The sequence below is a fragment of the Portunus trituberculatus genome, chromosome 40 (genome assembly GCF_017591435.1).
Source record: "Portunus trituberculatus isolate SZX2019 chromosome 40, ASM1759143v1, whole genome shotgun sequence".
NCBI lineage: Eukaryota > Metazoa > Arthropoda > Malacostraca > Decapoda > Portunidae > Portunus > Portunus trituberculatus.
The window spans coordinates 23430151-23458054 of record NC_059294.1 but is presented as its reverse complement, the minus strand read 5'-3'; the positions used below and the strand labels follow the sequence as shown (position 1 = coordinate 23458054).

The window sequence follows — 27904 nt, the reverse complement described above, 5'->3', positions numbered from 1 at the left end:
CAATGGGCTAGATTGAATGAAATAATCCACAACAGCATAGTTTCATTCATATCGTAATACACATGTATGTATCTACTTATACTGGAAATTTATCACTGTCTTCACAAATCTTTCATCATTTCGCTGAGCTTTGTTTTTCAGTAAGAACCACAGTGTTCATCGCCTGCCACATGGTGAACAGCACCACATCAAGTCAAGTTACATCTCAGTCAACCAAGAATTCATAAAAAAAGAGAAAAATCTTCCGCCAAAGAACTTGAACATTTTCTGTTTCCTGTTCTACCCATGTCTTTTCCTACACGGACTGGCATTTTAGTGCTTTTTTTTTTTATCTCGAAGTTGTGTAATTTTATGTTAATTACACTCTTACAGAAAAAAAAACAAAATAAAACAAATGTCAGATTCATAGTTTTGCTTTCATTGTTAAACAAGCACCAAAGGATTGTTGATGATCCATCGACTCACCTTATTCAGCATTGTCAGTCCCTCATCACCTACAACCTCTCCCAGAGTGCCACAAGAGAGAGGGAGCTGAGCGGGGGCACTGCGGCGCAGCAGCAGGCAGCGTGGGCCTGGGCCAGTGTCTCTCCAACTATGTGAGTGGGAGGTTGTCTGCGCGCTGCTCCCTCACCCGCACACGTGGAACACTTTTTTCCACGTAAGGCCTTAGCTTGTTATATGTAACAATCTTTTCATTGACTACAGTGCTCCCAGAAACGTCTTCATCTGTGCAGTGACTGGCAGGACAAAGCCACAGTGGTGTTGCCTCATCGCGGTATTATACAATAGTTTTACTTGGACCGTTTACTGAGAACGCCAGCTGGTGGTTTCCCCCAACGCCCGTTGTGTGATCCAGGTTTGTGCTGACGTGTTGTAATAATTCTTCTCTATTCTGAATATCTTATTGTTGAGCCCGAAAATAACGAAAACGGAGCCCATAAACCTCAGATTGATTCACTGAGGCGATGAAGTCAAAACTGCTGAATTTGAATCTTTGCAGGTTCCACCCTATAGCTTCGATTCAGGAATCAGGGCTAACTCTTCCAAATTGTTTGAAACATTGCGATGAATGAACTGAGGAGGAAAAGATGTGATGGGGAACACTTCAGCCTGTTTCCTCGGCTCCTGTAAGATGTTTTCTTTATGATGCCAAACTTTTATAACGTTCAACTCTTCAATTCATTAGTATAGAGATGGAAAAAAATAACTTGCGCATCAACAACGCAGAATTCAGTGCATGATTAGGTGCCGCAACTCATTGTATTTGTCGTTAAGTAATTTGCAATTTCATATCTGAAAACGGATAATTTTACCTATATAACAGATGGTTGTGTGATATGATTATCTTTTGAGAGTGGTCCTCGGCGTTACTATAGCTCTTCGCAGAGTGTACATCACACTGCTTGAAGAATTTCTAGTCTCAATTTACGCTGCTGGAAATTAAGAGTAACTTTACCTTATGGAGGGGTCAAGGAAAGCGAGGTTACACCGATTAAGATTTCACATAATATTGGGTTAGTTTACCTTCTTGGGGTGTCCAGTAGGTCAGAGGGGGCTGGTTGAAACTGCAAATTTACCTACTTGACATAACACTTCATTATTACTGCCTCTTGATTTCTTCATTGATATTAATGTTTTCACTCTAGAATTTCGCACTAAATGATGTTAAGGATTATATTGTGATAATTAACACACACAGACACACACACACACGAGAGAGAGAGAGAGAGAGAGAGAGAGAGAGAGAGACACTACCACGTACTTGTTGCAATGATACATCACAAATTTCACAGAGACATGCATTACGCGTCCCACATTGTTGCGTTAACGTTATCAGCATCGGGAAAAGCGTAATTGCATCGGTAATTGTATTGAAATGTTCCGTGCAGTGACAAAATGACAACTGCCAAATTTTCATTGTGCCACAGAACAAGTAACATTAATGGCCTAATTGTTATGAGTGTTATTATCTCTCTCTCTCTCTCTCTCTCTCTCTGTCTCTGTCTCTGTCTGTCTGTCTGTCTGTCTGTCTGTGTGTCTGTCTCTCTCTCTCTCTCTCTCTCTCTCTCTCTCTCTCTCTCTCTCTCTCTCTCTGTGTGTGTGTGTGTGTGTGTGTGTGTGTGTGTGTGTGTCTGTGTGTATCTCTCTCTCTCTCTCTCTCTCTCTCTCTCTCTGTGTCTGTGTGTGTGTGTGTGTGTGTGTGTGTGTGTGTGTGTGTGTGTGTGTGTGTGTTTGTCTTCACTGGATTAGATGATGAAGATACGGGGTAATTCGTACTTAGCAAAAATTAAGTTTCTTTGTCATTTGTTCCTTGGTTTAATTCTCCTTTCATTCCTCTTGCATCTCTCGTTTCCTTCTGATTATAATATAGTTTTTTTTTCTCGTTCATCTTCTCTGGCTTATTTTCCTGTTTCTCCTCTCCTTCACTCACTTTGCCTGTCATTCTTTGTACGCCAGCACTGTCGACCGTATATACTAATTACACCTTTCAAGAACAGACTGAGTAAGTAATTAGACTCAAAGCCGCAACTACAGTTATTACCGTTTTTTGTAGCACAAGTTTTTTTGGGGTGTTACTTTATGAAATGACAAGTTTGTATTCAATGCTCTCTATAGCCTGTTACACTTACAATTTTATGTAATACCTGTAAAAAACCCCATACCTCCCTTTTTTTCTTTTCCTCTTAAAGATGACCCGAGGGAATGGGGGATGGGGAACAGCCTCTACCAGTACTACCTAAACGTCTCTTACTTTTTATTGCTCGTAGAATACATATTTCTATCACAAACCTTCTATAAACAAAGTCTGTTATCTCCTCCTCCTTCTTATGCTCCTCTTCTTCACCCTTCTTTTCTTCCTCCTCTTCCTACTTCTTTATTCCAATCTCACCTACTTCCTCCTTCACATTTTCTTACCATCTCTTCTCTCCTACTGCTGCTCTCACTACTTCTCCTTGACATATCATTTACAATCTCTATCTTTCTCCATATCCTTATCTTTTGCCTTTTCCTTGTTCTCTTGCTGTTCCATGACATCATCTACCTCGTTCTCCTTACTGTTGTCCACGTCCTTGTCTTTGCTCTACACCTTTCCTAGCGCTTCAATATTCTCGTTCTTTACTTCATCATCTCCGAGAACATATATTATAGTAACTCTTTATATTACCGTTCCTTCTATCACTCCGGCAGTCTCCGTGTCTTTCTCTCGCTTGTCTTCGTGGATTGATTCAGATTTCTTCCGAAGTTAGCTTGTGTTATGTGTCCGTCTTTCAGTGTCTTCGTCGTCTCTCGTTTAGAGTATTTTCTTTTTTTTCTCTCTCTCTCTGTCTCTGACTCTCTCTGTCTGTCTGTCTGTCTGTCTGTCTGTCTGTCTGTCTGTGTCTGTCTGTCTGTCTGTCTGTCTGTCTGTCTGTCTGTCTCTCTCTCTCTCTCTGTCTGTCTGTCTCTGTCTGTCTGTCTGTCTGTCTCTGTCTGTCTGTCTGTCTGTCTGTCTGTCTGTCTGTCTGTCTGTCTGTCTGTCTGTCTGTCTGTCTGTCTGTCTGTCTGTCTCTCTCTCTCTCTCTCTCTCTCTCTCTCTCTCTCTGTCTGTCTGTCTGTCTGTCTGTCTGTCTGTCTGTCTGTCTCTCTCTCTCTCTCTCTCTCTCTCTCTCTCTCTCTCTCTCTCTCTCTCTCTCTCTCTCTCTCTCTCTCTCTCTCTCTCTCTCTCTCTCTCTCTCTCTCTCTCTCTCTCTGTGTGTGTGTGTCCCCCATCTCTCCTCCCCCGTTTCTCTGTATCAACTGTAGTTTTTAATTGTGATGTAATTGCTCAACATTCAAATGTAGTCAAACGCAATTACACTTTACTAACTATATCATTAGCAATTACGTTGTTATGGTGCGTAATTAGCATCTGTTAGCAATAATACAATATGTTTCCATAAAACTGTCCAGTAGTTTACAAGAGCTTCATTTTCTTGAATTATACATCTTGGTAGTGTGTATTACTTCATATTGATTATTATCGTTGTTGAAAGTGATTTGTACTGTCAATATTTGCTTATTTCGTATTTACTTTTTTTTTTTTTTGTTCGTGAGGAGCACTGAGCAAAGGGATAATAAATCGTTGGAAAAAAGTACCAGTAGAGTTAAGAGAGTAATGATGTACTCCAATTTTTTTTTTTTTTATAGACATCAATTTAGTTTGAGGACAACTCTCTAGATATTCGTTGGATGCAAAAAGGAACAGAGATAAGACAGTGGCTCGTTTCCTGTATATCATAAGTAGGTAAATACACACACACACACACACACACACACACACACACACACACACACAACCATTTACTTATATACCCTTTCCTAAATTTGCCAATCTCGTGTTGGGGATGGGAGGGAGGGACTGCAATAATTGAATGTGACGCCAACCTGGAAAGTTGAGAGCTGGTGTCTCGGTGAGCCATAACAGGAAGAGCGTGTGGTTCGTCCCGCGGCGCCATTACACCTTAATTGTGTCCCAACTGGGTTAGCAAGGCTTTAAGGGCTTCCTGGCCAGGTCAGTTGTCGCCTGCCATATTACCCTGTTGCTCGCTATGCAGCTTTACTAATATTTTTGTTTATGGTTCCTCATTTTTTGTTATTCCAGCAGAAATATAAAACGCATGAGATTGAGGAGATGGAAGGCTCAAGTATCTTTTGTGGGCCACCTCTCTACTATGTATAGCACGAGAACCTGCTGTGTTAAATCAAGGCTTGGAAAGTTTAAGTCGAGAGAAAGAGTGAGGAATGTACTCCTCCATGTCAGACACTATCACCTCTGTTATGCGCTCAGCGTACAGAGATGGGTCTCTGACACAGAAGCAGTAGTCACTCCAAAGCAAATCGTCTTAATACCTCCTCAGGCTACCCCAACAAGTAGAGGCAAAACATGAGGCACTTCTGCTTTGAGAGATCCTGAGGAGGGATTGGAGAGACAAGTAAGATAAATATAGGAGATTGTGATCGGAGAAGTCCAATGGAGAAGACAGAATAATAACATAAGCAGAAGGGTTAGAGGTTAGGAAATGTTGAGTGTATCTCCAAGATGGTCAGGAATGCGAGAAGAATGTTGCGCTAGTTCAGTGGTTCCCAAACTGGGGGAAATTTCCCTCTGGGGGGAAATTTGAAGCTACCAGGGGATAAATAAGTACACTACCTACTAACTAAAAAAAATCTCAGTCAAATAAAAAGTCCTTTCATTTGTTACTAACCGCTCTCTAAGTCTCTATGGCTATGCTTAGTTGTTACTAACTGCTCTCTATCCACTTTACTCTGTAACTATAAGTTATTAGTATATTTGTACATTTGAAAAATAAATTAGTAAATAGTCTGTGTGTTTTAACTGCTCTTTCTCTCATACACATGAAGGGGGAAATCTGGATGGTTGAACTGGGTGCAAGGGGAAATGACAGAAAAAAGTTTGGGAACCACTGCGCTAGTTGGTCTAGGCTAGTTTATCAGGATGGTCAGTATCAGGATAGTGAAGCCAAAGCTGGTGGTGAACACTGAAGTCTCCAAGGACATGCACAAAAGGAAAGAGTTAGGATGTGCTCTCTCTCTCTCTCTCTCTCTCTCTCTCTCCCCCAAATTTCTTACTCCATCTTTTGAAAGCGTCCTTGTTTTAGTAGAAATAAAAGAAAGAACAGACATACCTGGGAGTAATTAGTAAAGAGAATGAAGGAGTGGAAATGCCTGATAACCCTGTCCCTAGTGAGACAAAAATAGCCAGGGATAAGAGTGATAAGGAGGTCATGTGCCGAGAGCTTGGGTTATGCATGCATTGCGGAAGTTCAGAAGAGCAGTATCAGTGAAAATGGAGGCAAAAGATAGCAAAGGACATAACATTTCAGGAGATTCTGTGAGATTGAAGACAGTCATTAGAGAGAGAGAGAGAGAGAGAGAGAGAGAGAGAGAGAGAGAGAGAGAGAGAGAGAGAGAGAGACCTAAGATTTCTTCAGGGTCCTCTGCTCTTCACGTCAGCCACTGATTGATCCTGTTATGAGGTCAAGTTAGGGTCGAGGTCACATCAGAGAAGAAGTTCACCTCTGGTATATTTTTTTCTTTAATACTAAATATGTATATCTATGAACACGTTTCCTTTTATATCAGTATTAACCTTAGGCACGATACGTTCCATCCTGTAAATGACAGCGCCACAATATTCCTTTATTGGTGTGTTATTGATATTGGTTATGTTAGTGTGTTGCGTGGGATCACCAGATATAGAAGAGTGGTATAAGTGGGTGTGGAAGGGAACGTAAAATGGACGTGGAGATCGCTAAAACTACTAAATTGTTACAGATATCAATAGGAGCTTGAATGTAACAACAGACATTTGAATTCATAAACGCTACAGAGAATTCTTATCTGCAATGGATATGTCTCCCTGCTAAACAATTTTTGAATGAAAATGCTGTAACTGGCGAGTGCGCGAGGATACACACACACACACACACACACACACACACACACACACACACACACACACACACACACACACACACACACACACACAAATGGGCAAGCCTCTTAATGTGTGGCCCCTGTTCACCTAGCAGTAAATAGGTACGGGATGTAACTCGAGGGGTTGTGGCATCGCTTTCCCGGTGCATGGAGTGTGTTGTGGTCTGTCCTACCCGAAGATCGGTCTATGAGCTCTGAGCTTGCTCCGTAATGGGGAAGACTGGCTGGGTGACCAGCAGACGACCGAGGTGAATTACACACACACACACACACACACACACACACACACACACACACACACACACACACACACACACACACAAATGGCCCGGTAGCTCAGTGGTTAGAGCGCTGGCTTCACAAGCCAGATGACCGGGGTTCGATTCCCCGGCCTGGTGGAGATATTTGGGTGTGTCTCCTTTCACGTGTAGCCCCTGTTCACCTAGCAGTGAGTAGGTACGGGATGTAAATCGAGGAGTTGTGACCTTGTTGTCCCGGTGTGTGGTGTGTGCCTGGTCTCAGGCCTATCCGAAGATCGGAAACAATGAGCTCTGAGCTCGTTCCGTAGGGTAACGTCTGGCTGTCTCGTCAGAGACTGCAGCAGATCAAACAGTGAATTACACACACACACACACACATCCCCACAACCTACACTAGCATATACGTACATTATAGTCGTCCATCCCTACCCACACACACACACACACACACACACACACACACACACACACACACACACACACACACACACACACTCTCTCTCTCTCTCTCTCTCACACACACACACACACACACACACACACACACACACACACACACACACACACACACACATCTAACGACCTCCTTTATCCAGCAAGCAAAATGTGATGCGGCAGGCGACACCCAGGAGACCGCCTCGTGTCCGCCTTGACTGATGTGACAGCACCTGCACCTCTTCCTTCACTGTTACCTCAGCCAATGAGACGATCGGCTGGTTGTGGATTGAAGTGCTGGGACGTATTTTTTCTGTAGACTATGCAAAGGTTCGTGTATAGGCTCCGTGTAAATGAACAGCGGAGAATCGAACCCTTTTTGTCTTCCAGCGAGATTCGAATGAGACGGTAAGAGAGAGAGAGAGAGAGAGAGAGAGAGAGAGAGAGAGAGAGAGAGAGAGGTGGAGGGGGAAGGTGAGAGTTTAGTAGTGGGAATGGGTGAGACGGGGAGAGAAAAGGCCGAATTGTGGGTGCTGGAGGAGCCAAGTTTTTCGACTCTTGGGAGAAGAGTGTGAGAGGGAGGAAAGGGAGAAGAAAGAAGGCTAGGAAATGGGAGAAGACTTTTTCGGAGATGGAAGAGAAATGAGACAGGGAATAAAAAGCGAGAGAGAGAGAGAGAGAGAGAGAGAGAGAGAGAGAGAATAAACTGGAAAAATGTTATGGCGCAGTAAAAAAAAAAAAAACTGGTGATTCAGGAAATATTGGATAGTTCTCAATTACTTATTTTTATGTGTGTCTGTCTGTTTGCATGTATACTTTTAACATGGCCATTTAGTCAGTCACTCACTAGCTTTCTTTCTATCCGTTTGTTTATTTATCGTTTACATTTCGCAATCGATCGACGAATTTATTTATTCCTGTCTATCACCTATCTTTTGATCTGTCTAGTTATTTATCTATATGTCTATCTATCTATCTATCTATTTAGCCATCCATCCATCTCTTTATATATCTATCTATCTATCTATCTATCTATCTATCTATTTATCTATCTATTAATCTATCTACTAATCTTTATATATATATATATATATATATATATATATATATATATATATATATATATATATATATATATATATATATATATATATATATATATATATATCTACATATGTATCCATCTATTTATCTATCTAATTTTGTATATATAGATCTAGACAAGTATACGGACAGAGAGGAAGACAGATAGTGAATCAATCGACTGAAAAAAAAAATGTAAATATACTGATATAGTTTCATTGTATGGCGCTCGAAATGAATGAAAAATCGAGTGAGGTCAATGGAAGCGAATATTCTGCAATGTGTGTGCCAGCCATACAAAATGTTACGAAATGCTCTGGAATAGTTTCGTGTGTGTTAAATGTTGAGGGTTGCAAATTTGCATGATCAAGGGAAAGAAAAATCTGCAAATATGCTTTTGCCAAGTAAAGAGGATGAATGTGTTAATACGGATGGATGCACAGTAGTGGACGCCGAGGAACAGAAAAAGAATAAGAGAAGGTATGATGAAAATGTCGTCGAAAGCAACCTTATCGAAGAATCGGAACAGAACATTCCACGGTACACCCGTGAAAGATTACATCTGTGTTGCAGCATTCCCGGAATGCCTTCACCTCATAGGCAGTAGAAGTAATTTGTTCAGGATTTTATGAACTTTAAAACTGAGCAGTGAATTCCGAAGACTAAATTTGATGTACGTGTTTAGTGGTTCACATGATGGGGCGCTGTACAGTAGCTCTTAGAGTCTTACTGTTTCACGGCTCCATGTGTGTATGGTGAGCACGCTGGAACGGTTATGACGGAAGAAATGGCATTGTTTATGGCAAGCAAATTGTGCATTTCTATGGAAAGCAACATGAAATTGTTACGATGGAAGTAATTGAACTCTTTATAGCGAAACAACGGTGGACCTTTATCGACCTTCATGTGTACGTACTGTACTGGTCTCTATTTACATCAGCATCTGAGCTGTACAGGTGTATATATTTACGGGAAGAAGCAGCATTATCAAATTTCAATTTTACTTAGACCTATATCAATAATGTGAAATATATCTAATGGTCTGTACTTTAAGATAAATATGAAAATATATGAACATAAAAAAAAAACGTTGCATGAAGCCATCAGGTCTAAAACGCTCCCTAGTGTAGAAACGAAAGTCAGAGCATTTTTTTTTTTTTTTTAGAAATTAAGTATCATTTAGATGTAATTTACTACAAAAGGATAATCGTAATAATTGTATGATGAAATATCAAGTTTGACAATATATTTAGCAGAATAGCATAAGATGATGTAGAATAATGGAAAACTCTTCAAGTTCCACAACGTGACCCAGTTAACCCAGTTTGTGTGACGTCTCAGGACTTGCTGGCACACACATGCCTCTCTTATTGCTCAGTCTTGCAACCAGTAAGTCTTTCGTGACGTTCTTGAGATGTTGAGCTCTGTTTCTTTCCTTTTTGTTTGCCGGCAGGTGATTTGTTAGAGGTAATATTTTATTGTCGTCTTATTCTCCATCCATTCCCGCTTCATTCAATACATTATGTCTTCCCTTCCGTTTGATTTCATATATACCATTATTTCCTTCACCCCATCTACAACATATCACATTTTCTTTCCTCAGTGTCATAACATCGCTCACTCACATGCATCACTCAGGCGCTCTCATCACTCTCACCACCTCCTGCCATACCTTCACCCATCGCTCACGCCCATCCATCCTCTTCAACTCTCCCAGTGGTCCGACTCACTCGTTTCTCTCCCCAGTTTCGTCATTAATTTCCTCCTCCAGGGCTCCTTACTTTCTTACCTCCACACACTTTTCTCTCTCTCTCTCTCTCTCTCTCTCTCTCTCTCTCTCTCGTTTTGGCGTCCCGAATATTCATCTCCTCTGCCATTACTCTATGCCGATGCTTATTAGTGATTAAAAATCATAAACTGCCAAAAAGAAATAGACACATACATGGAAAAGGGTAAGCTACCACCAACACCACCACTATCAACACCACCATCACCCGCATCATCACTACTGTCCCATTCCACACTCCCATCATCACCACAACACTAACGGCAACAAGAGGAGCAATTAAGAGCAGCAAACAAGCCAACAACAAGTAGTCCGTTGCGTTACTGATACTTCCGGTTAAAGAAATGCCTAACTTTACTCACTCGCTTTCGGAGGATAATCAGAAAGGTTTCCCCTGTCAGTCTTCTTCGAGATCCTGTTAATTGCATGAGTTGTTCATTCTCTCTCTCTCTCTCTCTCTCTCTCTCTCTCTCTCTCTCTCTCTCTCTTCGTTAGGGTCAACATGGCTCAGAATCGACCTCCCTGGCGGTGGGTGCCGCGCCGTCTCCCTTCCAACACTCATTACTGGCGGCCTCGCGCTCCACGACCCTTTTACCTTCGCCAAATCTCGCAAACTTTCCTCAACTCTCGCGTAACCGTGTTGGCGAGTCTCAGTGTCAACAAATTGAGGGATAGCGTCACCACGTAGCACCTCCACACTCTTCTTTTCAATCAGGACCAGTTTTTCTTTGTGATCATTCTTGTTTTTCTTTCCAGTTTATGAAAAATTGTGGTTACATTGTCTGTGCATGTTGTCATCAGCTTCGTTATTAATCCCCTTATTTCGCCTATATATATATATATATATATATATATATATATATATATATATATATATATATATATATATATATATATATATATATATATATATATATATATATATATATATATATAGAAAAACAGTAATTGATGACTTTTAGCAAGCTGCAGAATAAAAAAAAAGTTTACATATTCATCGGTGTTCGTGATCATTATTGTTACAATTTTATTTTGACTCCTCTCATAACTCTTTCCTCTTGAAACCAAAAACAAAATACTTTCTTTTCGATTCCTGCACCTTATAAAGTGTTGTGTTGCAGACTATGCCTTTCCAAAATAAAAATTATTGTCAGGCAGAGTATTTTTAAGGATACAGAAATAACAAACTAGAAATGTTCCGAAACTATATTTTTTGCTAAAAAAAAGAAAGAAAAAGAAATAGAAAAAGAAAGAAAGAAAGAAAGAAAAGGAGCCTCAGCACGAGACAGCGACAAAGGACGACGCAGCAGCACCAGGCTTCCCTGCAGCGCCGCCGTGACAAGCGTTAGGACAGACTCTTCTTTTGATAAAAAAAAAAAAAAGAAAGAAAATATAAAAAAGATATCGGATTTTTACCTACATTCAGTAGATCGTTACAAAAGAAAAATCATTGTGCACCAAATCCACTTCCATGCAGCAACACTCAAACCAAAGTCAACCCTATGAAATTTGGAATGACCGCTGTCTCTTTCATGCATTTTACCTGTTCCCTCTTTAACTGAACGTTACGGTCATGTATAGCACTACAAAGGAATGCAAATGTAACGTTCTCGTCTTGATTTTATTCTTTTATCTTAATGAATAGGTAGAACCAGTTTGTGGACGATGTGTATTTATGTGTGTGTGTGTGTGTGTGTGTGTGTGTGTGTGTGTGTGTGTGTGTGTGTGTGTGTGTGTGTGTGTGTATGAATGTCAGACAGGTAAAGGGGACATTTGTTTGTCTGGTGATGTTTATTTACAGAAAGAGCTAACCGAGGAAGTACGAAACGACTGAAATAGTAATCCACACACACACACACACACACACACACACACACACACACACAAAAAACACAAAATGCTTCTTTTTAGAAAGAAATTTCTGAAAAAAAAATGTTCAAGGAAAAAAAAAAAACGAATTCCAAACAAAAAACGCAAAACACAGACGCACACAAAAATATCAGTTTTACATTTCTGATCTGCAGATTTGAATTTGGACCAACCATGTGGCCAGTAATCAACTCTTACCTCACCAGGACAGATTCGTGTTTTGCATGACTTTAAAAAAATGGGAAAATATGCACAGACCTATAGAAATGTATACTAACAATCTCTCTCTCTCTCTCTCTCTCTCTCTCTCTCTCTCTCTCTCTCTCTCTCTCTCTCTCTCTCTCTCTTTAGGTGGATTAATAGATAGATAGATAAAGGAATGTAAAATAGGTGGATAAACAAATTGATGGAGATATTACTTGCCAAATCGATAGATAAAAGGAAGATTGATAGATATAGATAGGTATATATGTTTTTTAGACAAATAGATATATACATAGATAGATACAAGACAGAAAGACAGACAGACAGACACAAAGATTAGTAGAATGATGTATACTAAAAAAAGTACATCTTCATTATCACCACCACCATCATTCTCATCATCACCACCACCACCACCACCACCACCACCACCACCACCACCACCACCACCATCATAGACATTATCACTATCACCACCACCATCAATCATCATCACATTCACCACCATCACTATCATTATTTTCACCACCATCATAATCCACCACCACCACTACCACCATCATCAAAGTCATTATCATAGTCATCATCATCATCATCATCAGCAGCAGCAGCATGAACATTCGTCGTCCCAAGGGATAGATTAACGTCCTCCCGGAATGACACTTCGAAGTGCCGCCAACTCCCGCCGCCGTGCACCGCTCCATCACTCCGCCAGCACATCACTCACACGCCGCGGTAGAGAGAGAGAGAGAGAGAGAGAGAGAGAGAGAGAGAGAGAGAGAGAGAGAGAGGGTGGAGGGGTAAAGAATGTCACTGCCTTTCCTTCTCGGGCGAGCTGAAGGAAAAGTGAGGTTCTTTGGAAGTAAAAAGATTGAAAAAATAATATATGGAAGGGTATCGAGGAGGTGTGTGAGAGAGAGAGAGAGAGAGAGAGAGAGAGAGAGAGAGAGAGAGAGAGAGAAATACTCAGGGAATGTGTCAAAGAGTGCTCCTAGAAAGAGAAAAATGTTGAAGAGAAAGGTACGAGTAAGTGCAGTACAAATGTTGTTACTACGTCTCTCTCTCTCTCTCTCTCTCTCTCTCTCTCTCTCTCGTCTGTCTGTCTCTCTGTCTCTCTCTCTCTCTCTCTCTCTCTCTCTCTCTCCCCACACGCAGGCTTTAATATCACCATGACTGCCAACAAACTACCGCCATGCATCACTCTGCTTGCCTATTCTCCCTCTGCTTTCATACCAGATGCATGGATGAATAATACAGAGAACATGGTATTTCTTGGGGAATGTAAAGGATGCAGCGTATTATAGAAAATTAAAAAGTGAAAAGCAGAAAAGAAAGAAATGTTTTCAATGGAGTAAGGAAACGATCTTGTGGGATGTGATGTGTTGGGATGAGTATTTTTACGTTGCAGACACCAAGAAATATCTTTCAATCTTCAAATTGGTACGTGAGGTTTATACCAACTTAATGGTGCGTCTCAAAAAACTTCTTGTTTAAAAATAATCTAATCCATTAATGTATCAATCACTTTTCCTAAGAATAATTTCTTGGATTTTATCGCCAATAATTATTAAGATCAGTCAGTGTGTTGGTTATCTATTTCTCAAGCATAAACATGGCACTATTCATACTTTTACTTATGTGATCATATCTTAAGGCTCATGTCAATCAACTTCAAATTTGAGAATTTCAGAAACTACAATATTTGAAAAAATATAACTATTACAAAAATGAATTTCCTTTATTTCAAATTACGAAACAAATGATACAAGAATTACGAGCGTGATCATCACATTTTCGTGTCTATGTGAAGAACTCTTTCACGTGTTACATCCGCTTCGCACAACGCTCAACAACAAAGGCGATCATTTAACCGCTCCTGTATTGTCTTCACAACAGCAGTCCTCCATTCCTTCCACACACCGGAATAAGTAGCGAAAATACACGGCCTTTCTTAGTGAGAGACAAATTTTGGCAGCTTCCCGCAGCGGCTGCTATCGCCAGCTGTTATCATGTAAATGCGTGCGGCGCTCCAACTCTCCTCGGGTCTGGAGGCCGGACAGATAACACGGGCCGGTGCGGGGAGGCTGGAGCGCTGTCGTTAGCAAAGCAATAACACTTTGAGGTCCTTCTCCGTCTGGCCCCGACGGTTCACGTTAGGGCGCGGACTGCTATTACTGTGTGTGTGTGTGTGTGTGTGTGTGTGTGTGTGCACCTGTCTGTCTATCTGTCTTTCTGCAAGCATGCAACAGAACATAATTGTTTTGTTTTCGTGCATAATGTGTTGGTATACACTTTTCGAATAACTGACAGGCAAGGAAGTAGATTTAAAAGGTTTGCTACGCAGCAAACACGGCAAAAATAATTCTGAAGATTAAAAACACATGACTTGAATTGACATCACACACACACACACACACACACACACACACACACACACACACACACACACACAGACAGAGAGAGAGAGAGAGAGAGAGAGAGAGAGAGAGTTATTCTCCCATGGATGACGGGCAGGTACTGACTTCACGCCGTGCGTGAGAGTCGTGAAATAAGTAAAACTAAGAGACATCACAAAAATAGACAACCTGCAGAGGGAGAGGAAGCTTTGTGTTAGCGGCAGTCCTTCCCCTGCGCGTGATGCCTCAAACGGCGGTGAAGCATCGCTGCACATCAACAGGAGGGTGCGAGGGCGAGAGAACCAGAGGCAAGGCCGTGAGCAAGACCACCAGTGCAAGACCCCGTGAATCGAGTCATGTCCTGGAAAAAGTGGAGCGTTCAGCCAGTCGTTCTGTGCTGAAATGGTTTGGAGTTCATCGGAGGAAAGTTATTTGTCGTGTGTATGTCAGCGGATTATTTATGGTATTTAACAGGTTTGAGTTTTTTTGAAAAGATAAAGATTCTAGTAAGGTATGTAATCAGAATAACGGACACTTCAATCAAACCCAGATACAATATTGGAAGGTGTGATAGGCGCTCCGGTTCCCTGCCTCGCTGTTCGTCCTCCCCACGCCTGGCTTCTCTCCTCCCTGCCTTGCTCGGATGTAAAGTAGTGCTGTGAATTTCAAACGTGCTATTTTGTACACTGTATTCCAGTTTAGTTTTTCTACATCTTTAGGTGGTAGACTTTTCTTTCAAGGTATTTGGTTTCTCTGTTATTGTCTGATAAAGTAAAAGTCTGTTTCCAAATCGCAATAATTGTGAGGTGAAACTGGCTCACGCCCCGCTCAGCTGACAAAGTGTAGCAGAGGGGCGCCCGGTCGGGCCCTGAGCCGCCCTTTGTGACGCGACCTGCGGACAAGCCTCATCCCACTCCGGAACTCTACTCGGAAATTAATATCTCAGGCCAGCGACAACGACGAATGGTTGTAATACGTCGGCTGATTCGAGGATTAAGGAAACGGCCTAGACCAAGCTTGTGGAAGTAGACGGAGAATTGTATTGGCTTGTGTGAGGGACAGTGGTAATGTTGTTTACGATATGGCCGCTACTACTGATGTTGTTAAGGCAAATTGTCCTGTAGATGGTTCCGAGACTCCCTCCTTCACTTCCTTTTTTCCATACCGCCCCTCCCACATCACCACTCTGCTGTTGTATGACTTGCGCTGTCTGTAGTTTTCTCATGATTCACCACCTTCTTTGTGCATGTTTCTCTCTCATTATTCCCATTACACTTCTTTTGCGTACTTCCCTCATCACCATCACCACTTTTCCTTCATCACAAGGCTTAATTTTGTTTAGGCATACAATCCCTCTATCTCCATAATTTTCGCCATAATCACTCTCCTTCTCTATTATCAATATATTTCTGTCACAGTCCTCACCATCCTCGGCTCACCGCCCATCCTTCACCACCTCCCTCGCGGTGATGCGATAACGCCTTCATGGTTTCATTGCACGCGGGTTCAGCCAGTGATGAATGCTTTTATCGGTCGCCGTGTTTAAACGGTAAAAGACTTTTCTCTAGGGCATGATTCTAATTTGGGAAGATTAGGAGAAAGAGAATAACAAAGGCCAAGAAACGGAATGGAAAATTGGATGTGGGAGAAACGAAATAAAAGAAGAAAAGAAAAAGAAGCTCTTTAAAGAGAAAATAAAATTGATGTAGAAGATAAAAGAGAGAAAAGAGTAAAGAAAAGGATCAAAAGAAGAGTGCAACGTCGTAAACTGTATAAAGAACACCACAGAAATGGTAGATTTATGTAGAAACAGCGGGGTCATTGTTCCAAACAAATGCGAGAGGCTTAGGGAAAGAAATGGTAATGCTAAAGGGTGAGAGCTCTGGCGATGCTGGGAGTAACTGGCCGAGTATCGGTAGCGCTGCGGCAACAGACGACCCGGTCAGGATAACACAGCTCCCCATAAAGGTGGAAAGAGCACCTGCCGATTCCAGAAAAGTACAACAACAGGCGGTGGTCTGGGAAAATCTCACAGAACGGGCCGTCGGTGAGTCGACGAAACCATCCGGAAAATTAATCGTAATTCACCGTGAAACTCAAATTCAAAATGTTTGGTACAACCAGTGGGCCGAAAGACTGGCAGGGCCCGCTGTACTACTTACGTAAAAAGGGAAGGAAAAAACTAGATTTCCTGTCTTTTGATCATAGACGGACTCGTGACACAAGAGATACTGTCTCGGGGCGGAACATTTAAGCTTAGAAATGGACCATGGACGGAAGGGATTAAGCTAATGGGATTGCCAGACGATGCTGATGCTAAGTAATGTAGCGAGAAGCGGGGACGAGAGGAGGGGAAGGGAAGAGGGAGGAGGAGGAGGAGGCGATGACACGCCAGGGTGGGGACGCGGGAGGCGGCGAGGGTAATGGAGCGCGTCCCGGAGCCAAGCCGCGGTGGTGCTGGTGCTGACTGTGACGGTGGTGGTGGTAGTGATAGAAGTGGCGTTGGCGGTGGCTGAAGATACTACCACTGCTTCTTCTTTGTCATCATCATCATCATCATCATCATCTTTTTTTCTTCTTGAAATGGTGATTGGAAGTATGTCACTAAGCAGGAGAGACGCATGTACTTACACGTCGAGGGAGAGACTGGGTCATATTGCAGGAAATGCTTTGAGTTGTGCGTAAGTGAACCACGATACTAAGAATTAGATAGCAAAGTAATGACTTTCTCAGGCACAAAGGTCTTTCATGTCTTTAATCAATCCTGGCAATGTTGTTGTTGCTGCTGCTAATAAATATCACAACTATTTTGACTTTCCCCTTTCATTACATTTTGCAAGGATAGCAACAACAGATTAGACGAATTCTAAACCAACAATAATAAAGATAGAAAACGATAAGTTTGTTAACAGTGTCGTCTGATAATATAGAATATCGAAATTAAGGACTTTGTAGCTGAGAAAGCCATTACTTTGTTCCCAAGTTCATTGTTAGTAGGGTGGTTCACATACTCTCAGCTCAGAGTATTCCCTTCACTATGACCGAGCCTGTCCTTCGTCGTGGTAGTAACAAGTGCACCTCTTCCTCCTACTGACATACTTCCTTTACCCGCGTCGTCAAGCTCATCATTTCATCACGTCTCGCAGACACAGCTTCCTTCTTTGCGTGTTATGGTGTGATTTGGGCCTAGAGATGCACCTCACACCCCCCCACCCGCCTACCTACCCACCCACACTAACACCTACCATCACACATAACGCAGACAACCCAATATCGAACCCCGTCTCAGGGTAATGACATAGACGGACGGAACCTTTATTTTTCCTCTTAGTCTTAACAGAATTGTCTCATCAAAGTTAGCAGATTCTAGTGCCATCCCTCCCACACTCTTGGCTTTGTCTCGCTGTTATTACTACGCATCACCTTTTTTCCTGATGCTCCTTTATATATGTTGTCTTTGGTAGTGGTGGCTGTGAGTGAAAGGAGCTACGTAGGAACTAAAATTAATTCTATACTAGATTTTATGGATGAAGGATGACTGGTCTGTTTTTTTTTTTGAGCTTTTTTGTCTTCATGAGCATCATTCTTAGTATTTCATGTTTTTGCTTTCCTCTTTTTTCTTATTTTTATTTTTTCTCTTGAGATCCGTCTTTTAGCAGTCCAATGTTGTGACTTTGTTTAACTTTCATCCTGTTTGCTTTACACTCCATTTATCTTCAGTGTAGTTTCTTTTCGATTGCAAATGTTTTCAAAGTCCAAATTGCACTTTTGTCTTTACTTCGCTGTCAATTGTTTAGGATGTAACGAGTTGCTGTGACACAAATACGAGTAGTTTCCTTGACTTTAAATGGCTGCCTCATAGGGAGCACACACACACACACACACACACACACACACACACACACACACACACACACACACACACACACACACACACACACACACTCTCTCTCTCTCTCTCTCTCTCTCTCTCTCTCTCTCTCTCTCTCTCTCTCTCTCTCTCTCTCTCTCTCTCTCTCTCTCTCTCTCTCTCTTACCCAGTTCCACCAAACTTCTTTCTACAACTTCTTTCTTCCAATTCACTTCCCCTTTAACTATATTTGTTCTTCTTTTTCGTTTTTGTTTGATCCTTTTTCCATTATTTACTTTTCGAACGTGCATGAAACACACACACACACACACACACACACACACACACAGACACACTTTACTTTCACGGATCACATTCCACCGCCGTCACAACGTTAACCTTAATTTGTCGTTCATTGCCTCTATGTAGGACTTGGTCGTCAGCTTGGTAGTCTACCAGTTTATTGTGTCCCACATTTTACTCAGCGAAGATACCGATATGAAGACATTTACAAGCCACACACGCGTTATGAAAAAAAAAAAAAGATTGTAACAGTCTCTCTCTCTCTCTCTCTCTCTCTCTCTCTCTCTCTCTCTTTTTGAATAATTGAAGTGAGCATGTCTAATGTGTACTTGAATGTGATGTAGTGTGTGTGTGTGTGTGTGTGTGTGTGTGTGTGTGTGTGCGTGTGCGTGTGCGTGTGCTTGCCAGACTGAATCTTAAGTTTACTATTTTTATATTTTTCTAATTTTCTTTTTTACATATCACTGCACCCGTACGTATTTAATCATGAAATAATCTATTAATTAATCTACAGTGCTACTTACCTAAGCATCAAACATATAAAGAAAACGAAAAAAAAAAAAATAATAAACATGTCCTCGTGGAAAATGAAAATTCACTTTAATGTTTCCCTGACACCTGATATTCCTCGGTGGAGTGCGGTAGGCGACACTTGAAGGGGGAATCTCCTCAAATTGCCTCTAGAGGGTGTTAAAAGAGCGCACGTGTTCGCGGATAATGAATAAATAAGACCAGGTAATAAAGAAAGGTGCGCAATAAAAGTGAGAGTGGAAATGTGTGGTGGAAACGGGGCATGCACAGGGCGGGGCGCGGTCAGCATTCCTCCAGTGGACCGACACGCAAACCCTCAATTTGGCGCCAACGACTTCATTTTCCCGTCACCGTAAATTTGGCGCCAGTCACTTACGCCACCAATTTCCGGTCCATTATCGCTGCCTCAGGACTCGGTTAAGATGTTGTGGCAGTCAGGCAGGTGCGAAAATATTTAAGGTACTGGCAGTGCTAATATAAGTGACATGCACGTGTGCTTCCTATTGATTCATTCGTGTCGATTTCCTTTACTGGCGTGTTAGTTTCCTTTATGATGTTTTGCGATGCAGAAAGCGTTCTCGTTTCCAGCACTTCGGGACATTCTGTCGAGCTTCTCTAGCACACACACACACACACACACACACACACACACACACACACACACACACACACACACACACACGGCCCGGTAGCTCAGTGGTTAGAGCGCTGGCTTCACAAGCCAGAGGACTGGGGTTCGATTCCCCGGTCGGGTGGAGATATTTGGGTGTGTCTCCTTTCACGTGTAGCCCCTGTTCACCTAGCAGTGAGTAGGTACGGGATGTAAATCGAGTTGTGACCTTGTTGTCCCGGTGTGTGGTGTGTGCCTGGTCTCAGGCCTATCCGAAGATCGGAAATAATGAGCTCTGAGCTCGTTCCGTAGGGTAACGTCTGGCTGTCTCGTCAGAGACTGCAGCAGATCAAACAGTGAATTACACACACACACACGCGTAGTGTAGTGGTTAGCACGCTCGACTCACAATCGAGAGGGTCCGGGTTCGAGTCCCGGAAAGCGGCGAGGCAAATGGGCAAGCCTCTTAATGTGTGGCCCCTGTTCACCTACCAGTAAATAGGTACGGGATGTAACTCGAGGGGTTGTGGCCTCGCTTTCCCGGTGTGTGGAGTGTGTTGTGGTCTCATTCCTACCCGAAGATCGGTCTATGAGCTCTGAGCTCGCTCCGTAATGGGAAAGACTGGCTGGGTGACCAGCAGACGACCGTGGTGAATTACACACACACACACACACACACACACACACAGAAACCGCCTGTCTGCCTGCCTCGCAACACAAGTTCACTATTTCTTGTTATCTACACAACGAGCACCGCCCACACCCCTGACCCATGCAGTAATTACGACCGTCCGTCCCTTCAAGAGCAGACTCACTCCACTCCACTCAGTGATATTTTTAATCCTGGGAACAGGTCACAACACGATCATGTTGTATTCTTTTACAATTTTCCTTTTACAGTGAATTTGAAATGTTATAATTCAAGAACATTTTAAAGATCGAAATGGACAGTTTTATCCATGTGTGTGTGTGTGTGTGTGTGTGTGTGTGTGTGTGTGTGTGTGTGTGTGTGTGTGTGTGTATGCGCGCGCGCGTGCCTGTGTGCATGTGCGTGTGCGAGAGCGTATGTACACACTACAGGAAAGATTCGTGTATGATAACGCAAAGGCGAGCATTCGCGTTCTTTGTCTCACTATCGGCTTTATCGAACGCGGCAAAATTGCTAGCCATGATTGGTAGTTCGTATAAAACAACAGATAAACTATTAACGACATACCATTGCTGTCCACGGATATCTGCACATTTATAGCACGTCATCAACCCAAAACTTGTTTTGGGAACAAAGAATTCTTTCGTAGAGTTTTGTCTGTTATGAAGTTCAATGCAATACAAGAAAAAAAAAAACATTAAAAACTATTGATGTGGTGTAAAACATTTGTCCTTCATTGGTCTGTCATTAAAGGATGGACGATGGAAAATAGCAGGAAAAAAAAAGGAAGTTGATGTACCGAGTATGTTATTATGTTCAATGTAATTAAAATGTTTTCTCATGTTTTGCAATGGGTCTCATTCATTATTTTTAGATGTAGCTGTATTCTTTGGAACTACAATATGATTTTACAACTGCATAGATATTTTTCTTCTGTGATTTTCGATTAGATATGATATAGTAAATTCATATTGGTAATTATCGAGTACAATGTGTACATATTATAAAAATGCAGCATTTCATAAAAATTAAGCAAGAGGTAACGGTGAATTGAAATATCATTGCTCTCGCGTATCAATGCTCTCGTGATATCATAGCTCGAGATGTGCTGCGAATGAACGCACAAAGAGTAATCGCTGTTCGGAGTGGGGTGATATTTACTGACAACTGTGCATCCTTGTATCTTTTTCCTTTTATTTTCTCCCACTATAAAGATTTAAATGACCATGTGAGTTACACACTGTGGTATCTTGTTTATTTGCTTCTCCCAATTTAAGGATTTCTAATGAACAATAATGATATCCCTTTCTTCTCTCTACTCGAGGACAGAGAACATAATGAACCATGAGAGCACCTGAGGTATTATACCTAAGGCCAAGACACGTTAAAGAATGACAGTTATCAATACTCGTGATTGACGTACGGTACAAATTCAATGTGTCTGACAACTGACGGGCGGAAAGCATCTACACAGCAGCTTACCCGAGAACTGAAAGATCAGGCGACAGGAAGATCGAATTGAAACTTAACATCAAAGCCAGAGAGAGAGAGAGAGAGAGAGAGAGAGAGAGAGGAAATTCTGAAGGTTAATAAAAATCCTTCGAGAAAACTATCCCCATCCTCTCCTTTTCTACTTTTCTTTTTTACGTATTTGAACGAAATATCTAACACGTTCAATTAGATTAGCACATTCTCACGGTGTGTAGGCTTAGAAATAGCCTCATCCTAAGAAACAATATGAGAACACACACATGTACGTACACCAAACCAACACTCCCATTGGCAAAAGACACACAAAGAAAAACAAGAAAAGAAAAACATGTAAAGCTGAACAAAAGTCACATCATCATAACAGAAATGTGTAAGGGGAAAATCAAGGAAGCCGTTTTTGAGAGTGACGCCCCTGGAGAGGAAGGGAGGCGGCGTTAGGCGGCGAGACGGGCAGGGTTGGGACGGCGATCAGGAAATGAGACGGAAAGGCTGACAAATATTGGCTGTTCCCGATAGTGCCAGTAAGCAGCTTTCCCTCCCACCTCACCACCCATTTCTCTCTCTCTCTCTCTCTCTCTCTCTCTCTCTCTCTCTCTCTCTCTAAAGATTATCCATGCATTTATTTTACAAAGCATATTATTCCTTCTTTTTTTTCCATCCCTGGCTTGAAGGACCAGTAGGTATGGAGGAACTTTCATCTTTGCTATCCTCTTCTTCCCCACACCAAAAGCCATGCCTCTCTGTCTGTCTGCCTCTCTGTCTGTCTGCCTGTCTTTCTTTCTGTCTGTTTCTCTTTCTGTATGTCAGTCTGTTTCTTTTTCTGTCTTTTTTCTCTTATCTGTTTCACTTTCTGTCTGTCTGTCTGTCTGTCTGTCTCTCTCACTCACTCACTCACTCACTCACTCACTCACTCACTCTCTCTCTCTCTCTCTCTCTCTCTCTCTCTCTCTCTCTCTCTCTCTCTCTCTCTCTCTGCCCAAATCCAGTTAACTTTTTACCGAGTGTTTTTTTTTTTTATCAGTCTTGTCCCGAGAGAGGGGAAAGAGGTCCAAAGTGCACTGGTGGATTGGATCACTACAACTAAGAGAAGAGACGAAAAGAACTAACTGCCTTTGCAACAGCCGCATACAAAGCTTGAGTCAGAGTGTTGTGCTTGTTTGATGTCACACCCACGCAACGCTTTCCCGATACTGTTTTTGTGGTGCATTAATAACCAGTGTGATGTAATTCTATCATCCCTTTGTCTATTTATTTATCGGTGGGACTGGTTGTTGTCTGTCTGTCTGTCTGTCTGTATCTCGGTTTTTGTGTGTGTTTGCCTTTCTGGTTGTGTGTTTGTATAGTTTTTTTTTTGTGTATGTTGGTTTCTGTTTTTTCTGTCTTTGTCTGTCTCTCTATCGTCTGTTTATCTGTCTGTCTGTCTATCTCTGTCTGTCTCTGTCTCTGTCTCTCTGTCTGTCTCTGTCTCTCTCTCTCTCTGTCTGTCTCTCTCTGTCTCTGTCTCTGTCTCTGTCTCTCTCTCTCTCTCTCTCTCTCTCTCTCTCTCTCTCTCTCTCTCTCTCTCTCTCTCTCTCTCTCTCTCTCTCTCTCTCTCTCTCTCTCTCTCTCTCTCTCTCTCTCTCTCTCTCTCTCTCTCTCTCTCTCTCTCTCTCTCTCTCTCTCTCTCTCTCTCTCTCTCTCTCTCTCTCTCTCTCTCTCTCTCTCTCTCTCTCTCTCTCTGTCTGTCTGTCTGTCTGTCTGTCTGTCTGTCTGTCTGTCTGTCTGTCTGTCTGTCTGTCTGTCTGTCTGTCTCTCTCTCTCTCTCTCTCTCTCTCTCTCTCTCTCTCTCTCTCTCTCTCTCTCTCTCTCTCTCTCTCTCTCTCTCTCTCTCTCTCTCTCTCTCTCTCTCTCTCTCTCTCTCTCTCTCTCTCTCTCTCTCTCTCGAGGATACTAAGGAATAAGTAAATGCATTAATCACTACGCAGAAAAACGAGTGTTCCTGACACACAAACTGGACTTGCCACATGTTCCAACAGTGCCTCCTTTATACATTAATCTGCCATTCAGTGCGGCAGACCAGAAGAAGACTGTAATGAGTTGCCCTCATGCATGCAAGTGCACCAGAATTTATTGACCCCGCAGCATGCAAGAGCAGAACACTGTTTCCCTCTCAACATACTGTACACTGTTGAAAGGAAAAAAGAATCGCCATACAAGCGCCGTATTCCAAATTCTGTTTTAATCCAAGAATAACAACTAGTTCCAAACAGGCTCTGGACAAACAATATAGTGAGGCATGTAAATATTCATATTGGAGGAAGCAGTGCCGCACCAGAGGCTTTACCAGCTGGTGTTTGATTTATCTGCCTCACACTGCATCCTAGAATTGGTGGGCTGGGTTGTTTCAGCCTTAGAAATATTACAAAAAGATATTAGGTATGAATAGCTTTTGTACTCCCTCTAGCGTACAGAATCGAGCAGCTTAAATGAAATATAATAAAATATGGCTGACTGACTGGTCAATTAATTAGCATAGTAATAAATGCATTTATGTATATATGGGCTCAAATTAGCTGTAAACACTTCATAAACATTCTGGTTACCACACAATTACTATCCAGCATGGAGGAGATCCCGTCTGGCCCTGACATGTTCCCCCGTCCATTCACCCAAAACGTACACACCACACGACCAACCTGCCTCGTCTCCACGCCTCAAACGCTGCGCCATGCTCACCAACCTTCCCTTAAGGTTAAATAAACATGTCATTGAAGGAAGGCCTCGTCCTGTTGTACACGACCCAAAACCGATACACTTCAGCAGTTCCTGTAAATTTGTAGGCTTTGCTGAGGAACACGACATGGCGACAAGCAGCCAACCAACAGCAGGTAACGCGCGTCTTGAGGCAACAAGCTTCCAAATTGCCTTCTATAATATGCATGACAAGACTGATGCAGGAAAATAAACAAGTGAAGAGACAACACCACCCCTAAATCAAACCCAGGAAACGAATCAATGCTCAAAATAAAGTCCTTTCACGCCTCATTCAGGAGTGACTATGAGGAGTGACTGGGAATCATATCTATACCCACGTTAACCAGACCGTTATGTAAAGACTGGAGATGGGAAAACTTTTTTTTTCTAACGAGGATAAACACACACACACACACACACACACACACACACACACACACACACACACACACACACACGGCTGTACCTCTCCAATAATATTAATTCAAACGCAGGCTCAACTTCACTTTAAACTTTCCTTATTTCACCGCCCAGGACCACAAGTGTTTCCTCCGTCTATTCAACTAATACCACTCGACCATACGTCTTTTCTCGCTACGAATTTCTCCCTTCCACTTCAAACTTAATTTTCTCGCCTTACGTAACCCTCTCAGGCTCGTTTCCACCCCAGTGCATGGCGTTATTGCCTCCTTTCATTCCTCTACTTTATCTTCCTTGCCTTTACCTCCTCCACTCCCTCTTCACACGCTATCCACTCCTCCACGCTCCCTTTCTCCCACTCTCCCTTTTCTTCCTCTTGTAACGCCGTACTTTCATTTCTGGAATTACTCTACATTCTTTTCCTGTTAGTTATGTAAGTGCTGTGCTCTGCTGCCACCACTCTGATCGCTGTTGTCGGTGGCGCAGTTTGCTGACATTGTTATGGAGATTCACTGTTTTGGATGTAATTCATGTTTACATTTTTTGTATTAGTAGCTGAATAAAAAAAGGCAGCAACAATAGCAGTGGCAGCATCAACAAGAGCAACAGTGGTGGTAGTAGTAGTAGCAGTAGTAGTAGTAGTAGTAGTAGTAGTAGTAGTAGTAGTAGTAGTAGTAGTAGTGATAGTAGCAGTAGTGATAGTAGTAGTAGTTATAGTAGCAGTAGTGATAGTAGTAGTAGTTATAGTAGTAGTAGTTATAGTAGTAGTAGTTATAGTAGTAGTAGTAGTAGTAGTTATAGTAGTAGTAGTAGTAGTAGTTATAGTAGTATTGCAAATTTTCCGCGTATGTTCGTGCGAGAGGAGTAGTGAAAGGGGCGGTAATGGAGTGTAGTCAGTGGTCATCGAGGGCTGCGGTGGGGGACAGGGTCGTCACGCAGGACCACCTACAGCCTCGTGCATTATGTTGGGCGTAAATAATGTTAGCGGCAGTGAAGATATTTTCTCTCATTTTCAATCTGGTATGAACATTTCTTAGTTTCCGTTTCTGTTTACTCCCCACGGTCAATTTTGTCAAGCATTTCGTTTTCCAGTTGAAAGTTTTAGCCATCACAGAGGTAGCACATTACAATCTCTCGTGTGACAAGTGTTATAGGCTGAATTATATTTTCCAGTGATGTTAATGGCTTAATTTCTTTCTTGCAGGTGGCGTGGACTGCAAATCTAACCTCTGCAAAAAAAGAAACAAAGGAAAATTCTCGACCGGGAGCCAGCGTCAGGTGGTGTAATTGAAGTATGTGTAAAAAGGAGAGGTTGGCCGGGCCGCCCAGGCTGTAGGGCGGAGTGAGGGCGCGGGCGTGAAGAGCCGGAACTTGCAGAGCTTGGTAGTGAGTCATGGCTGCAACGTGATGGTGGGTGTGGCCAGTCCATAATATGTAATGAAGGTCCGTGGCTGGACGTGGGCCACGTCATGGGCGGTGGTGGGCCTGTGGGCGTCTGTCACACTCCTGGTGGCCATGGCCTCGCTTGCCGCTCTCTTCACACCCACGTGGTTTGTACGACATTCACCCTCCCCTCCCGTCATGTTCGGAGTTTGGGCCTGGTGTCGGGGCGGCCTCAACGATCAGCGGTGTGCAGCTGTCGGCCAAGGTGTCGGGGACGCCGACGGTGCTTTGCCCTCCGCGGTGTGGGTGATGGTGGGCGCAGTGTATGGTGGAGGCGGGGCACTACTGGCCGTCACTGGCCTCGCTGCCCTCCTCACTCCCATCCTTCCCACCACTCACGCACGCGCCGCACTCGCCCACGTCGCCGGCAACATTCAGGCAGCTGCAGGTGAGCAACCAGCCACATTTGTTTGTTGTATATTTGTTCTGCTCAGCTGCCTCCTCTACTGACCTTCAGCTTAATATTAATTACTTTGTATGACTTACGACATACATACGTATACATGCAGTACATGCGTGCACATATATACATACATACATACATACATAGTTATTATTACTACTAGTGTAGTATTGTCCTTCTTATCGCTCATACTGGTGGTTGAGATAGTGGTCTTGTTACTGGTGATGTCAGAGGAAAAGCCATTATCGATTAAGAAGAGGTTACGACTTTTGATGCTTCAAAAATAAATGGTAGGTGCTCAGGTCGGATTCTGCTGCGGAGTGGGATGCAGCTTTAGTTGGGATATTAGTGCCCAGCTGCAAAATTTAGACACTGAATTAGAGAAGTTACGCGAGAATAAGAAGTTGAAATGAATGCAGAATAAAGAGAGAAAGAAAAAGATGAAGCGTAATACAGAAATGGTAGCTAAGGAACTTATATTGAGACATTCCTAAAACATGAATTCCTGATGTATTTTTTGGTGTGGGGAACAATTGCAACCTACCTATTGCAATAACGATGATAGAGAGATAGTGGTTGTGCAGTCAGGATAATGGAGGAGCGGAGGTTATGAACCCTTGACGGAGAGACAGAGGTGGGAGGGGAGGGATAGCACATACTTGAGCTTATAAAGACATCATATCTGGAACGTATAGATGCGAAGCTCAGATTCTGATTCCGATTTGAGTAATGAATTAGATTAATGAACGGATGTAAAATGCCTGTGGAAGCATGATAAAGAGAAAAAGTGAGTGATAGAATGAATAATGTAGGTTTTCAACAGTGAATATGAGGAGAAAATGAGAATCATGGTGATGGGCAGGAAAAGAGTTAGTGCACACACACACACACACACACACACACACACACACACACACACACACACACACACACACACACACACACACACACACACACACAC

The 27904-nt window shown here is 42.5% G+C and overlaps 1 protein-coding gene across 2 annotated transcripts in view; it reads left to right on the top strand.

Annotated features, from left to right (window-relative positions):
• Positions 1-526: 526 nt before the first annotated feature.
• The window catches only part of LOC123515910 (transmembrane protein 211-like), a 50710-nt gene continuing 23332 nt past the window's right edge, over positions 527-27904 (top strand). The window contains exons 1-2 of one of the 2 annotated variants that reach the window (XM_045274808.1): positions 527-658; positions 26302-26928. In XM_045274808.1, coding sequence (XP_045130743.1) covers positions 26535-26928 — 394 coding nt within the window. In that variant the 5' untranslated portion in view covers positions 527-658; positions 26302-26534. Of the gene's footprint in view, positions 857-26301; positions 26929-27904 lie in introns of both variants that reach the window. The other variant, XM_045274807.1, reaches the window with a different exon arrangement.